Raw genomic sequence first — 14,038 nt, 5'->3', positions numbered from 1 at the left:
TTGCATGGCATTTATTTACGTATTTCCACTTGACCAGGAGGCCAGTCTTGAAATATTTGTATGTTAACATATTTGGACATAATTTTTGTTTTGTTTTGTTTACTTATGTTTAACTCTTAAGTTGAAGTTGCAGTAAGTAGTCATTTCCAGTGTGGTTTTCAAATACAAGTAATGAATAATGAACAACTTCTTGTTGAAAACCCAAGATAATAGACTTGCAAAAACAAATGAATTGTTGCAGTTCTCCCTGTTTTCACAAGTGGACAGTGGTGAATTCTTGAACACTTTAAAAAAAAAGAGATTTCTTTTTTGTCTTTTGCAACTTTTATGTTTACTGAACCTCTCAAATCTGCCAGTGACTTTTCTGTGGATTTTTGAAGTATTGATCCCAACGTGTCTCTTTTTCCTTCCTTAATCTTTCTTGGGTCTCCCTTAAGGCGCAGTAATCCAAGTAGAAGCCCAAATCTTGTGGAGGCTGCATGAAATCTTGCATGAAGTGAGGCAGAGGGAGCAGAAGACAGGAGTTGTCCTGAGAGCAGCCAAACTTGTCAATAGGTGAAAAACTTAAGTTGTGCAAGGATAATTCTTGCATTCTTCATATTGTGGGCAGCCCAGCCCCTTCTTATCTTCTTATCTTAGTGTAGGGGTACAAAACATTTGGGTCAGTGAGAGCCATTCAGATGTCACATGTGAAAGCACACCTGGTGTCCAGTAATGACACAGGAAAAAGATGTGACAAAAGAGCACAGGAAGAAAGTTTTGAGCTTTCTGTCTCCCTGGGTCAAAGCTCAAGGCAGGCCTCTGTTAGAAAGACCTTTTCTTACAACTTCCTTCAGAGGAAGCACTGATGGTCCTCACACTTGCATTGAAGCCATACCTGGAGGCTGAGGTGGTGTTGTACCAGGAACTTCCCAAAGCTCCAAAAATCTTATCTGAGTCTTCATGGGTCATGGTCTGTGAACGTGCTTCAACACCTGAGGCTTGTGTTTTCAGAATAAATTTGTGACTAAACACTGGTAATATGTAGATGAAAATATTTAACTTCTACTAATTAATCTTAATGCAGGTGGGATGGGGAGACTATATATTTTTTTTATTAAATAGTGTGTTTTATTAAATGCAGTAGGTGGTTCTCAAATTAGGTTTTATTGTTTGGTATGAAATGGACATGAATAATTCCATGCCTAGTTAATAAACTGGGAAAAGTTATTTTATTAAAAATAAATTATTATAAAATAATTATTTTATTAAACTGGGCAAAGTACTTGAAGTAATTTAATTGAAATTTTAAAGGAAATTAATTGTTATGGATAAAAGTGTGAAAAAGAAGATAGAATCTCACATATGTAAAAATTATGTACGTTCTCACTCTCTTTCTCATTCACTTTTCTGTTTTTTTTTATCTCCCTGCCATTTTATAGCAAAAATATGAATAAATGTAGAAGTATAACATTAGAAAAGAACTGCTGGTGATTATGGGATGGACAACTCTCATTTTCACCAAATGAGCTGCAGACCAGTTATCCTGAAGTGCTGTGCAAGCTGCAGGCTCCGAGGGCAGGCTGCCTTTGCCCTGCTGTGCTGCTGTGTGACCTGTTGTGTTTAAAGCAAGTGGCCTCACTTGATGAGCCTGCAGGGGCTCCCTGCTTCTCACAGGGCTGAAATCCTCCTCGTGAGGCAGCTCTGGCAGGGCCAGGGCACTCGGTGTCACCAACACAGGGCCTGGGGTCACTTGTGCCCAGACAGGCTCGGAGTCAGTCCCTGCCCTGCCTTGCTGGGCTGGGGGGCTGCAGCTCTGCTGGGAGGGACCCAGGGGCTGTGCCTCGCTGCTGTGGCAGGGCACACTTTGGGTCCATATTTTGAATGCACCTCTGGGTAAGAATTTAAAGTGCTTGTGTTTACAGTGATCGGTATAGCAGTTCTTGTTTCTTTCTCTGTGAGCATTGCTTCCCTTTGCTCCTGTTGGTTTACCTGGCATCCTTTCTCACCGCATTCTAGGAGGTGGCAAGGGTCATCCTGACCTGGCGCTAACTCTGTTTGTACTTAGGGCACAAACCAGGATGATTAACAGACCTAAATTTTCATTTTTACCATTGGGCTCAAGCTGTTAGAACTCCCATTCCCTTTTAGTGTTTTAATGTACTTACTTTCACCACAACCAGTGAGATATTTTTTCCCCTTGAAAAACAAGTCTTGTCTTAGCCAGGGGGATGGAGGGCAGGAAAACTTCACATTATATTATTCAAATTAATTTTTTAAAGTGTCAAGGTTTTTCTGTCTTTGATAAGTTTTATTTGAAATACCTGGGAGTATAGAAAATCTGTTCCTAGGCAATGATAAATAGTTTCTTCTTTTATTGTACTTTTTAAAGGAATTTTGCCTGATAAAGAGAGTGTTAAAAACCCCAAACTATTAAAGAATGTATTTTGGAAAAATATAAAACTCTGTTTTATCCAAATAAGTAACAAAAACCCAACAAAAAACCCGCCAACTTAGCCGATGCCCAGTGGGATGGATACTTATTTTTTCTTTTACAAAGATTTTGTTAAAACTCCTGCATTTTCCAGAATTTCTGTACAGTCTTTGAAGTTGAAATGTCTTGACATTGCATTTCTCCCTAAGTTATCAAAAGAGACTTGCTAGCTTTAAACCAAATTCTTTGGCACATACAAGAGGTACAGTACTTCCTGATTTATTTTGCTAAAATTACGTTTTGAAGTCAGTGAGCTTTTTTAATATGTGCAGCATTTGAAAACATTAAGAGTCCTGGTTGGTATTTTTTAAATGTAACTTATTTTTGGAGATATCACTTTCTTAGATGCTGTGAAGGAGCTGTTTGCCAGTGTAACCTAAAGAATTGATAAATCCTTGTGTGGTGCAGCAAAGCATAAAAACCTTTTTTTGAATTCTAAAGTAAATGGAAGAAATATGTCAACATTTAACTAAAATCCCCAACTTCTTCAAAGGCAGACATAGACCCTTAAAATATCCTGCTAATATGGTAATTTCCCTTACTGGACTTGCTGTTTAGTTTTCAGTCCATTTCCACTAATGTTGCTGATGAGTTTAGAGCTGTGTTACAGAATTATTCAGTGTAGGCAGAGGTGGTGATGGGCACTAAACAATTTGATCTTCCCTAGTTTTTGCTTCTTTTGAGGCAGCAGGTGGAGAGTAGTGACCACTTTGCAACTTGAGACACACTCTGAAATGAGACTTTACTGAAGTTTAAAAACAAAAAACCAGCAGCTTAATGTCAGATGTAGCTCTTTAAATATTTATGTAATAATACAAATCTATGTGAAAAGCAAGTTGTGGTCCCTGTAATTATTTCCTGCTGGGGTAGCGCATCCAAATAACTCCATGAACGTAAGGGTATAGTGACAGTGAAGATATTTTCCTGTTTCATAAAAAAATTTCTATTTTGAGTGAAATTAAGAGAACCACTCCCTTTTTTCTTTTTTTTTTTCAGGGGGGAAACTGTGGTCTTATGTCAGTAAGTTCCTAAACAGAAGTCCTGAAGAGAGCTTTGAAATTCCTGAATCCAGAACATCCAGTTCAACAAAAATTTACCTGGAGCAACCAACACCTACTCCTAAAGAAACTGGTAGCAGCACCGATTCCAGAGAAAGCTATGGGGAGAGCATGCTGAAGGTGGTCCCTCTGAGGAGCAGCCTGACACCAAGCTCTCAGGATGACAGCAGCACCCAGGAAGATGGTCAGGAGAGTTCCAAGTGGATGGACTCAGCATCCAGCTCAGAAGAAGAGTGCACCACTAGTTATTTAACATTGTGCAATGAATACGGGCAGGAAAAAATTGACTCTGGCTCCCTAAGTGAGGAACCAGTGGCTAAAGCAGAGAGTGAAGGGCTGCATACCAAAGAGAGGAGTTCCTTGCAGAGGTGCACTGTTGTTAGCAGTGACAGCTTCACCTCCCAGATTGCACCTCAGGAACGAAAGCTGTTCATCGACGATGCCGAGTCAGAAATAGCCAGCCCTACTAGGATACTGGACTCGTTAACTAGATCCAAGAACAGCCCCATGGAGCTCTTCAGGATAGACAGCAAAGATAGCACTAGTGAGCTCCCGGGCCTTGAGTTTGGAGAAAAGTTGTATAACCTGAAATCAGAGCCTTTAAAGCCATTGTTTTCTGTCCCAGATCATGACAGAAGCTTGGATGCCCTGGAGAGCAAAATGAGTGTGAAAGCTCATGACACTGTGAGCAGAGGTTCAAATGACTCTGTGCCAGTCATCTCCTTTAAGGATGCTGCTTTTGATGATGTGAATAGCATTGATGAAGGAAGGCCTGATCTTCTAATAAACTTACCAGGCATGTCTGATGAAACAGAGGAGCCAGCTGTGTCAAGGCCAGCAAAGTTTACAAAATCTGATAGGGACATGTCAGAAGTAAAGTTGTTAGAAACACCTGATGTCTTGCAGTTAAATAATTCTGCAGAGCCATGCAAAGCATTTGGTCAAGAGCCAAATCATGTGGCACCAGGAGTGGGCGATCCTGCCCACAAGGAAGCAAACGAGCAAAGTGGTGTCACTCAGGGAGCTCTTGGGACCCTCTTTTCATCTGACCAAGAGGTGGGTGCTTCAGAAGATGGGGCTCTGTTCCAAGAGCTTGGGGCCTGCTCCTTAAACATGGCAAGCAAAGAAGAAAGTTCATGTGTTTCCAACCTGCTCTCAGGTGCTCCAGAGGTTAGCTTGGACACAGATGTGCTAAGGAATGAAGGAGTGTTGCTGTTTTCCAATCAAACTGAAGACAGCAGGAAAGAGGAGGCAGACTTGGCTATGTCACCAGCAGCTGAAAGTAAAAAGACTGCGCCAAAGAAGGAAGACAAAATAGCAGGAGCAGGGCAGAAGGAAATACATCAAATTTTTCAGGACCTTGACGAAAGATTAGTGCTAACCTCCAGGTTTAATATCCCAGAGGATTGCATTCAAAGATGGGCAGCTGAAATGGTGGTAGCCCTTGATGCTTTACATAGAGAAGGAATTGTGTGCCGAGATTTGAACCCAAACAACATCTTATTGAATGATAGAGGTCAGGAACTTTTGCAAATGCATTTCTTTTTATTCGCTGTTGCTTCCAATTAACTGAGTAGGCGTTTTATCTTGTAATTAGTATCTTCATTTCCTGTCTAGAGCTTCATTATCAGTGCAGCAAATTCACCCCCAGTAATAGCTTCTAGTACTTAATGATGCCATTATTCTTAATGATACTGTTTTTAGCTACAAAAGGAGTAATTACAGTTCACTTCTGCAGAAAATGGAAGGGAAAAATGTTTTGATTTCTCCTGTCGTTTTGTTTTTAGGACACATTCAGCTAACGTATTTTAGCAGGTGGAGGGAGGTTGAAGATTCCTGTGACAACGATGCCATAGAGAGAATGTACTGTGCCCCAGGTTAGAGCAATCACCTACAATGTTTCACTTGGAAAGTAGATTAGCAGCTTTCATTTTCTCATGTAGTCTCTGTAGCATACAGCTTGAGATCATGCAATATCTGAGTTTTCTTTGCTTCTTTTCCTTAATGTCTTAAAAAGCTACAGGGCTCATAGCTGCTTTATTGTTGAACTGTGGTGGTGTTATGTCATTTCCATAACATATAATTGTACTGAGTGTCTTGTTTAAGCAAGTTAGGAATGTTCTGTTTTCTTCCAGTTATTTCCTGTGTGTTAAGTACATCTTGGTAAATGAAAAGAGCAAATGAGGCTGAAAAAGTGGCACTAAGACCCTTAAAAATACAAAAAATTATACATGCAAAGGACATGGGTGGTGGGGGGAGAACCACAGAGGTTTGAAAAATACAACTCTAATAGGCTCAGGGATGCCTCTGACATTTTTGATGAGCTACAGTGGGCTTTGAAATAGTTTAGAGAGCTCTTTCCTTAGAACTGCTTTCATCAATCATGAGGGTGATAAAATCAATATCTCTTGAGATCTTATAGCAAGGATGGCACTTGAAGCTAAGCCCTCCCTCTTTTCCTTTTTCCAATTTATTTTCTGCTAATACAGTGGGCTGTGATTTTTGGCAGTGACAGCCAAAAATCAGGTGTTTCACATACAGCTTCATATTTTAAAAAATTCATAGTTAACTCATAAAACTATGTTTAGAGTTGAAGTTACTACGTTTTCATTCCGACCTTGAAATGCCAACATAACTTTCTGCAGAGTGCGTGGTGTGGCCAGGCATTGCAACTTGGCATGCAGGTAGTCCTCAAGCTCAGGGTCTGCAAATGTGCTTAGAAAAATTTAGAATAAGAGTTACCAGCCATGGAAGTTCTGAATTGAGTTTGACATCAGGTTTTTCTTCTGCGTTTTTGTTCTTCAAGTGAAATGCAGCAAGAAACTGCCTCTGTGAATAAAGGTGGTAGGGTCTCAACAGACTTTGAATGTCAGCTTCTTGAGATAAATGAAAAATAAAATCTTTTCTATGCAAGTCAAAAGGGCAGGTATCACAGAAAATAATTCTTTTTACCTATCAAAGTAAATCCAACACCTTCACTCTACCCTCATGCCACTTTTATTCAAGAACAAGATAATTGGGGAATCCCAGCAATTACTGTGTTTGTTAAATAGATGGCTGTCCTGGTTGCCAACATGTGTGACAACCTGTTAGAGAGAGGTGTTTTCCTGCCTCTCTAACGCAGCTGCGAACAGAGCGCTTCCCAGTCGAGTTCCAGCAAAGATGGAAGTGCAGCCTTTTCCCAGCCTGTCATCATTAATGAGCTGTGAAAGTCAAAGCTTAATTTTTCTGTACTTTAATGAGGATCCAAAGAGAGGTGCTTTTTGCCCCCTAAGCCCCAACCAGCCAACTCCTGCAGTAATTAAGTGTTTAGGGAGCAGTTGAAATAATATTTAGAAGTCCCCGAATGCGAGAATAAAGTTTTCCACACCGTCATTATTTCCACCTCACAGCACAGGTGTGGTACCCATCCGGGCTTTTTTTGCTGAAGTTGCCCTCCCCTCTCTGCCCTTTCTGCCCTGCCCCAGGCAGTATTTGCCTTGTGTGTCTGCAAGGTGAGGATTTGCAAATGCAAGTATTAGATGTATTCAAGGTGGATGAATTGGTACTGCTCTGTGACTCTTGCCTTTCAGATTTCTTGATCTTAATGTTACCTCTGTGAAGCATGCTTGTACTTTAGTGTAGCTGTTACATGTTAATTTTTAGTAGGAGAATAATACTTGGTATAATTTAGCAGCACAAAATATGTTTAGGAGTCAAGTGTCATTCTTTTATGAGGAATGATTCAGTAATGGTGTAGCTGTGTCCACAGCAGCTTTCTTAGGGCTACTGCTGCTGTTAAATGTTGTTTTAGAACTTCTGACCAGTGTTAAAAGAAACAATCACATTAATAAGCTTTCTCTAGGTTCCAATATTGCAGGGGGCAAAAAAAGCTTCATTTGGATGATAATTTTTTTTCATTTTGAGGAGTTTACTATGTCCCAGAACCCCTTTATCATGAAAGCAATGCTCTTCAAGCTGCTTCTTGGAATATGGATTTTGAAATCATATTTGTCCTTCAGTTCAGTACACTAGGAACAAGTTTTGAGGTTTTACTATTATTTTTAAAGTTTCTTTTTAATATAAGTGTTTCTCACAACTTGGTTTTGCTTTTTTTTTTTCCTGAGGGAAATGCTGTAGTTTTGTAAAGTGAACAATTACCTTCACAAAATTTAACAGGTCTTATGATTTCTTACTGTAATAAAACACAGTGTCGAAAATAAGTGACTCAAAGTGAGTCTTTATCTCGTTTTGAATTTTCCTGGTGTTTTCAGGATTATGTGCTGTGTTGCTCTGCCTCTGGGTGGTCAGCCTTCCTTCTCCTTTTCTCTCCTGCTGAAGCATACAGTGAAACTTGGCTTGTAAAAATTTTGTGTTTGGCTTGCTGGGTACTTTTAACAGAGTTTGAGATAGAATAGATTTGGATATGATAACTTGTATTCTACCTGGTTTCAACAATTTAGTGCACTCTTTCAACGTATGCAAGAAGGGGAAGGTGTCGATCATAAACATTGCTTTTTAGGGTCTGCTGTTGGAGACTGAGGACAGATGAGTTTAGGGCTGCAGGTTTTTCTGCATTGATTTTTGAGGAGCACATTTTGGAGGCAGAAAAAGGGGAGGCTGAACGTGAAATTTAAACACATTGCAGGATATCTTCAGTTTAAAACATATGAAATTGTATTAAGAGTTGCATGAAAATTTCAAACATATTTGAAACAGTTGTGTCTTTTCAGTTGTTGAGGTTTTGGATGTTGCTTTTCTACAGTGTAAGTTATAAAGTGATTTGCAGTGAAGTGGATGAAGATGTATTTAAATCTTAAGCTGTTTTATTTGTTGAAGGAAAAAATGAAGTTTAAATTCTGCAATTAATATATTGAAAACTAATTGCTGGATGACTAGGGATAGTAATGTATTAGTGTGGAAGTTTGCAGGGCCAAGGGAGAATAGAGGTTCACCTATGTGGAACTTGCTAGTGGGATGTAGGATTTTGTGTTTAAGGCTTTCTGTGTGCCAGTGCAACCTTGCATTAAGGTAAAGCAAGGCAATGTGGGTACAGCAGCAGTGATCAAATCTCTGCCCTGGTGAAGCACAGAAACTTGTTCAGCTCCTGTTGTCCTAGGAGAAGTGGAGAGGCAATTTGATTGCATATGTCAAAAAGACATTATGCAGTGCATATATAAAATAACAGAACAACTGCAACGATTATAAATGCAGAAGTGTCAAAAAGACGAGGGAAGGGAACAGTTTAAAAAGCTGCATCGTGCTCCCTGCGAGCAGCATAATTAGTTCTGTGTGAAATAGCAGTGGTCGTTTTGCATCGTGCCCAAGTTCCGAGCGGGACTGCATCTTTTGCAGGAGTGGCACTTCCCCGCTGCCGACGGGAGGTGGCATTGTACCATTAATGGATGTTGCTGTCGCACTGGCTGCCCCTCATTTGCTTAACTTCTCCTAAGAGCTGGAGACGGAAGATGCGGCTCATTTGTAATGATTTGCACATCAAGAATTGTGTTTGTAAGCTCATGGTACTGCTGAATCTGTTGGTGTGGCCGGGTTACTCTTCACTGCTGTAGAGTTCTGCTCAATTTAAAAAAACCCAAAAGTTCCTGAACCAGGTCTCGCACCAACAAAGCTGTCTGCAAATGCTTAAAAGTAGTGTCTGTGCTATACTTTGATTAATGCCCAAACTAAATCTTTGCTGTTCACCTATGATAAGTCAAATGTTGTTTCTCTAATTCACAAGGGAAATGTTAGATTATCAATCATACTGTATAAACTCAACACCACTTCAAATAAAACTGTGGGAGGTTTGGCTAAGAATGACCTATTTGCTTTTAAAGAAGAAATTAAGCACTTGGAACTGAGAATTTCTGCTGTGTTAATATGGCTAAGGTAACTATAGTGAGGTTTATGTGTTTTGTTTCCTTTAACTTTCCTCCTTTTATAGTAATTTTGTTTTCTGAACATTTTAAAGTGCATTGAGCAGCTGATGTCTGAATACAAAGTTCTTAGCAGATCAGATGAGAATGATTCACTTCTGTTTAAACAGCCCTTTGCTCTCCATGCCCTCTGAGAACCCTTATCACATATTTGTCCAAAAAATCCCCATGAAAACTAACAAAAAATCCCTTGCTTTATCCACCTGCCTGGTGGCTGATAGTATCAGCAATGTATCTCTTTATCTCTTGGTTAATGTGCCTTGGTATTCTGAAGGGGGGAAAATTCCAGTAACAGATTCAATTTACATGGACAGAAACTTGAGCAAATGCCAGCCTAGCAGGGGGGCCATTATTCTGCTCTATAAATAAGTTGAAAAAAGAAACACACACATACACACACACACAAACCTGTGAATCAACATGTTTTGGTCTAATTGAGAGAAAAGCAAGATAGATTAATTTTGAAATGCAAATTATCACCTTCTGTTATTTTAAGTATTGGTTTTGCCAACATTGTGATCTTAAATATAAAGAGTTGTTAACTTTTAAATACAGTAATAATTGTATTCCATTCTTGACAGTCACAATTTAAAAAATAAAATTGGTAACTTTTTTAAAAAAGCCATTCTCAGTATGGTTAATACCTGTGAGAAAGACAGAACTGTCTACAGCCGTTGCATAGTCAAGGCTGTCTTCGGGTAAAGCAGATTTAAGTTGGGGATTTTCTCATGAAGAGAAATCTTTAAGGTACTTTTTCAGTCTAACCTGTGAAGTGTCATGTTGTAGAAGCAGCTTGCTGGTCTGACATCTTGTGTAAATATGATGTGTGAATGAGATGTTTTATTTACACTCCCCGAGTTCTTGTTCCAGCAGCGGGGATGCTTTCTGTTGCATCCCTGTAGTGTTTTTGGAGGACGAGGTTTCAGAGCTGGGCTGCCTTTAGAGTCTTTTTTCTTTCTTGTTTAAACAAGTTTTCGCAGACTGTGTTTACTAAAAACTGGAGATTTGCTGCTTGAGATCCTAGAGCCAAAGGGAGCTTAGCTTCCTAGAAAATGTAAGTAGGAAACTGGCCATCAGTAATGCATCGTATTATTCTGAGGCTTTCATAAGCTGTGTGCTATAATCAAGTCTTATTTACACAAAGTAGCATTCACAGAAGCCTACAAATAAATATATGGTAAATTTGGTTTTATGTAACCTGCTGTTACTTGTGCACAGTGCAAAACCTAAGCAAAAAGAAGGCATTGTGTGTAAAGGATTTTGTTCCTAAAAAAAGACAAAAATGTTTCAATGTGCAACCTGATTTTTGTACTCCCAAATAAAGATGTCACTTTTGCTCTTAAACAATTGAAAATACAGATGCAAAGTGCAGCTGGTCACCTAAAATAGATGGCATGAAAATAAAAATTGCTAGTTGATATTATTAGCCTGCATGCTATAATTTTTATTTACTGAACAAGGAAAAAGATTATTTGCCTCTGTTTACCAAATAGACATTTGATGCAGTAAAACCTGCATATTATTTGTGTATGTGTTTTTCATTCGGAGTTTGCAGGCACTCATTAAATCTGCTATTCTGTATTATAGTAATTTAATTTGAGTAGATTGTTTAAGAAGTAAAATAACTGTGGTAGATTAAAGTGCCATTGACCCTGAGATGTGTCGAGGGGTGGGCTGGTCTCGTGGTTATAGTGTAAGACTGGACTTCCTGCTTTTTACCTCTAACTCTCTCCTAGATTTTTGTGTGACAATAATGTCACAGGATTATCCAAAAACGAAAAGAAAATATCTGGATAGGTGAAGGAGCTTTGGGCATCAAAATCAGAAGGATGGGATAGCTTGATTTGAAAAATCCTGGCAATAGGAAACAGGATCAAACACAAACATGAAAAATATATGGCTGGTGTGAGTAAGGTCTAGATGTGCAGAAAAAGTACTGATTTCTGTGAGGCTGAGAGTAACAGTTTTTCAGCAACCATTTGGAGGGGACAGCTCTCTAGAGACCCCAGAGTGTCCCACAGAAAACACTGACAACTGACTGCTCCCTGAATAGCAAAATGTCATGAACTTGGAGTTGGTAATTGAAAACATAGGTTTGGGAAGAGCATCAGGTACTTTCTGAAAAATATCTGATCTCAGGCTTGTTGTAAGTACTCAACGTGTTTCAGGTGAAGTACATGGTCTTGTGGTTTTTCTTAGACTCTGTAACTAGAATAAGCAGTGAGATGTACCAAGCTGTTGATTTGTAAAAATCTGATGTTTTAGTCTGGCTGTCATAAAAGCCGGTTGTTAACTCCAGAAGAAACTGTACTTTACCTGTGTTTATTTATGTCTGTTGTTATTAGTAGTATTATTATTACAGATGGGACTAAACCTTGAAGATAGCATGCAAAATGCCTTGTGAAAATAAATGGAGATAGCTATGAGGTTAATTAATGTTTGCTTTGTTTTGATAACAGACCAGTAATAAAACTTTGTCTCTTTCGTCACACGATTATTTTAGAGGAAGTTTTGATTCCATCTTGGGCTGCTAAAAGAAAGAAAGGACACAGTTCCCTCTATTATTTTTTTCTTCCTTTTTTTTTTTTCCCCCAAAGAGGAACATAGATGCTCATGTTTTAGAATAACTTTTAGATGAAACTTCCTATTTTCATACTCCATTTGATCTTAGCAAATGTTCATTGGACTTGCCTCACTACTTTATTGTTTAAAGACCATGATAAACTTCTTATACTTAAATATAGATGGTTCAATACTGTGCTTTATAAATTGCTGAAGCATTTTAGGCAAAGCATTATAGCCAGATTGCTTGTGGGATGTTTTATTTAGTGACTGTATCTTACGGTATCGTGGCTGACTGAGTCTCTTGAGAGTGAATTGGGTTGGAATTATTTTAGTTGATTCTCTGCAAATGTTTCTTTACATATATAGATATCAAAAGATGATAAAATAGTAATCTTTTAAAATTAAGTGAGTGTAAGGTAAATAGAATTTCCAGAGTCTCTAATGGTTTTTCATGCAATGTTTATCTTAATGGCCACAGAAGGGGAAAACATTGTATTTCTTTTCAGGATGTTGAACAAGTCCAATTCCTCATGAACAGTTTCAGACACCTGATGGTAGTTTAGATGGGTGTCCTTATTTTCCTATCAGTGCAGAAATGATACTTGAGAGTATGCTGTTCCTGCTTGCAGTGTGGGGTAAGGGCAAAGCCTTTCCTGACTCCTGGGTGTCTGGGGATGCACTATATCCACCTAGAGCCAGTTTTCATGTGAGCTGACTGGAGATGCTTTTTTTTTTTTTTTTAAATGACTGTTCTACAAAATTTTTGGTTAAGCTTTTGTTCTTGGTGATTCATGAGCTGTCTGGCCTGAGTTGCAGAGAGAATGTCTAAGGCCTCCTGTAAGCCTGGCCTCTTCCATGTTAACTACTGTATGTGTGTGCTGGTCATGAGGCATTATTGTCAGCCCTGGAGGAAACTGTTTGGAAGAAAATGTGGCAGGTGTTGTAGTAAAAGCCTTTGAAATCCTTCAGCAACATAGGTGTATATTGGGTATATATTTCAAGTTGCTGTGTAAAGAATGAGAAAAGGCTTGGTTTGCCATCGATAGTTTTATTGAGAATGTGTGTTCAGGAGAGGGGAATTTCTGCTTTTTCTTCAGAACTGCACTTCTGTTTAAAATACAAAATGTTGTCAGCTATGTCTCCCTTATCAGGAAGTAAGGTGTTGCTGTGTGTAATGCAAATATTGAGATAAGTATGGAAACCATAAAGAAATGGCCTTTCAGTTGAGACCAGCTGCTCTCGAAGGAGGACAGTGCAGGGCAGCGAAGGTGTTTACCTGCACCATCTGTCTCTGGATAAACCTGATAGCATTTTACAAATCACCTTCCCTTCAGTTATCCCAGTGGCTGCTGTTGGAATTGCTTTGTGCAGGAATTTAGCATTGCTGTTGACTTGTGCTTCGTGGTGCTGGATGTCATGGCCATGCTTTGGGAAGGGAGAAAGAGGAAAGCTCTCTCTTTAATGAAATTGCAGTAAAGTTGGAAAAGCTATTGACTTTCTTTCACCCTACTTTATTATTTCTCTGATTTTCTATTTGAGAATGATAGGAATGTTTTTTTCTGCAAACGTTGTTCTGCCAGTCCTAGAAGCACCAACACCGTGTACATGTGTACACATGTTTATTTTTGTACAAATCTGGGTAAGGTCCTTGATTTCAAGGTTCATGAAGGAAAGATTTGGCACAAATATCCCCATGTTATTCACTTAAGCTTATGTGTCACTACCATTTATTGTCTAAATTACTTTGCTGATGGATTGAGATGAAAATGTTTTCTTAGTGAAGGCAGATATTGTAGGTCAAATTTATTGCAATATTGAAGCTTTAAAAAAAGCATATGCCCTGTGTGGTACATTACATTATCCAGCTACTCTGTGTCCCTCAAAAGCACTTCATAATCTACAGTTTCAAAATTTTCCCATGGTATTTAGTCAAGATAAAATGCAGTAATATTGATGTGGTATCCTGGACTTATTATGATCAGTATTGCATCAGAAATCATAAGACCTGTTTGAAGGAAGGAAATGTA

General features: G+C 38.9%; 1 protein-coding gene across 2 annotated transcripts in view; it reads left to right on the top strand.

Moving 5' to 3' along the window:
• Nucleotides 1-14,038, top strand: part of RPS6KC1 (ribosomal protein S6 kinase C1) — an 85,630-nt gene that overhangs the window by 62,242 nt on the left and 9,350 nt on the right. Inside the window, exons 12-13 of one of the 2 annotated variants that reach the window (XM_059841065.1) lie at nt 3,470-5,047; nt 5,319-5,408. In XM_059841065.1, the coding sequence (XP_059697048.1) occupies nt 3,470-5,047; nt 5,319-5,408 (1,668 nt within the window). The remainder of the gene's footprint in view (nt 1-3,469; nt 5,048-5,318; nt 5,409-14,038) is intronic. The other variant, XM_059841066.1, reaches the window with a different exon arrangement.

Source organism: Haemorhous mexicanus, chromosome 3 (genome assembly GCF_027477595.1).
Source record: "Haemorhous mexicanus isolate bHaeMex1 chromosome 3, bHaeMex1.pri, whole genome shotgun sequence".
Classification (NCBI taxonomy): Eukaryota; Metazoa; Chordata; class Aves; order Passeriformes; family Fringillidae; genus Haemorhous; species Haemorhous mexicanus.
The sequence above is the reverse complement of the archived record's forward strand: the minus strand, read 5'-3'. Positions and strand labels throughout refer to the sequence as shown.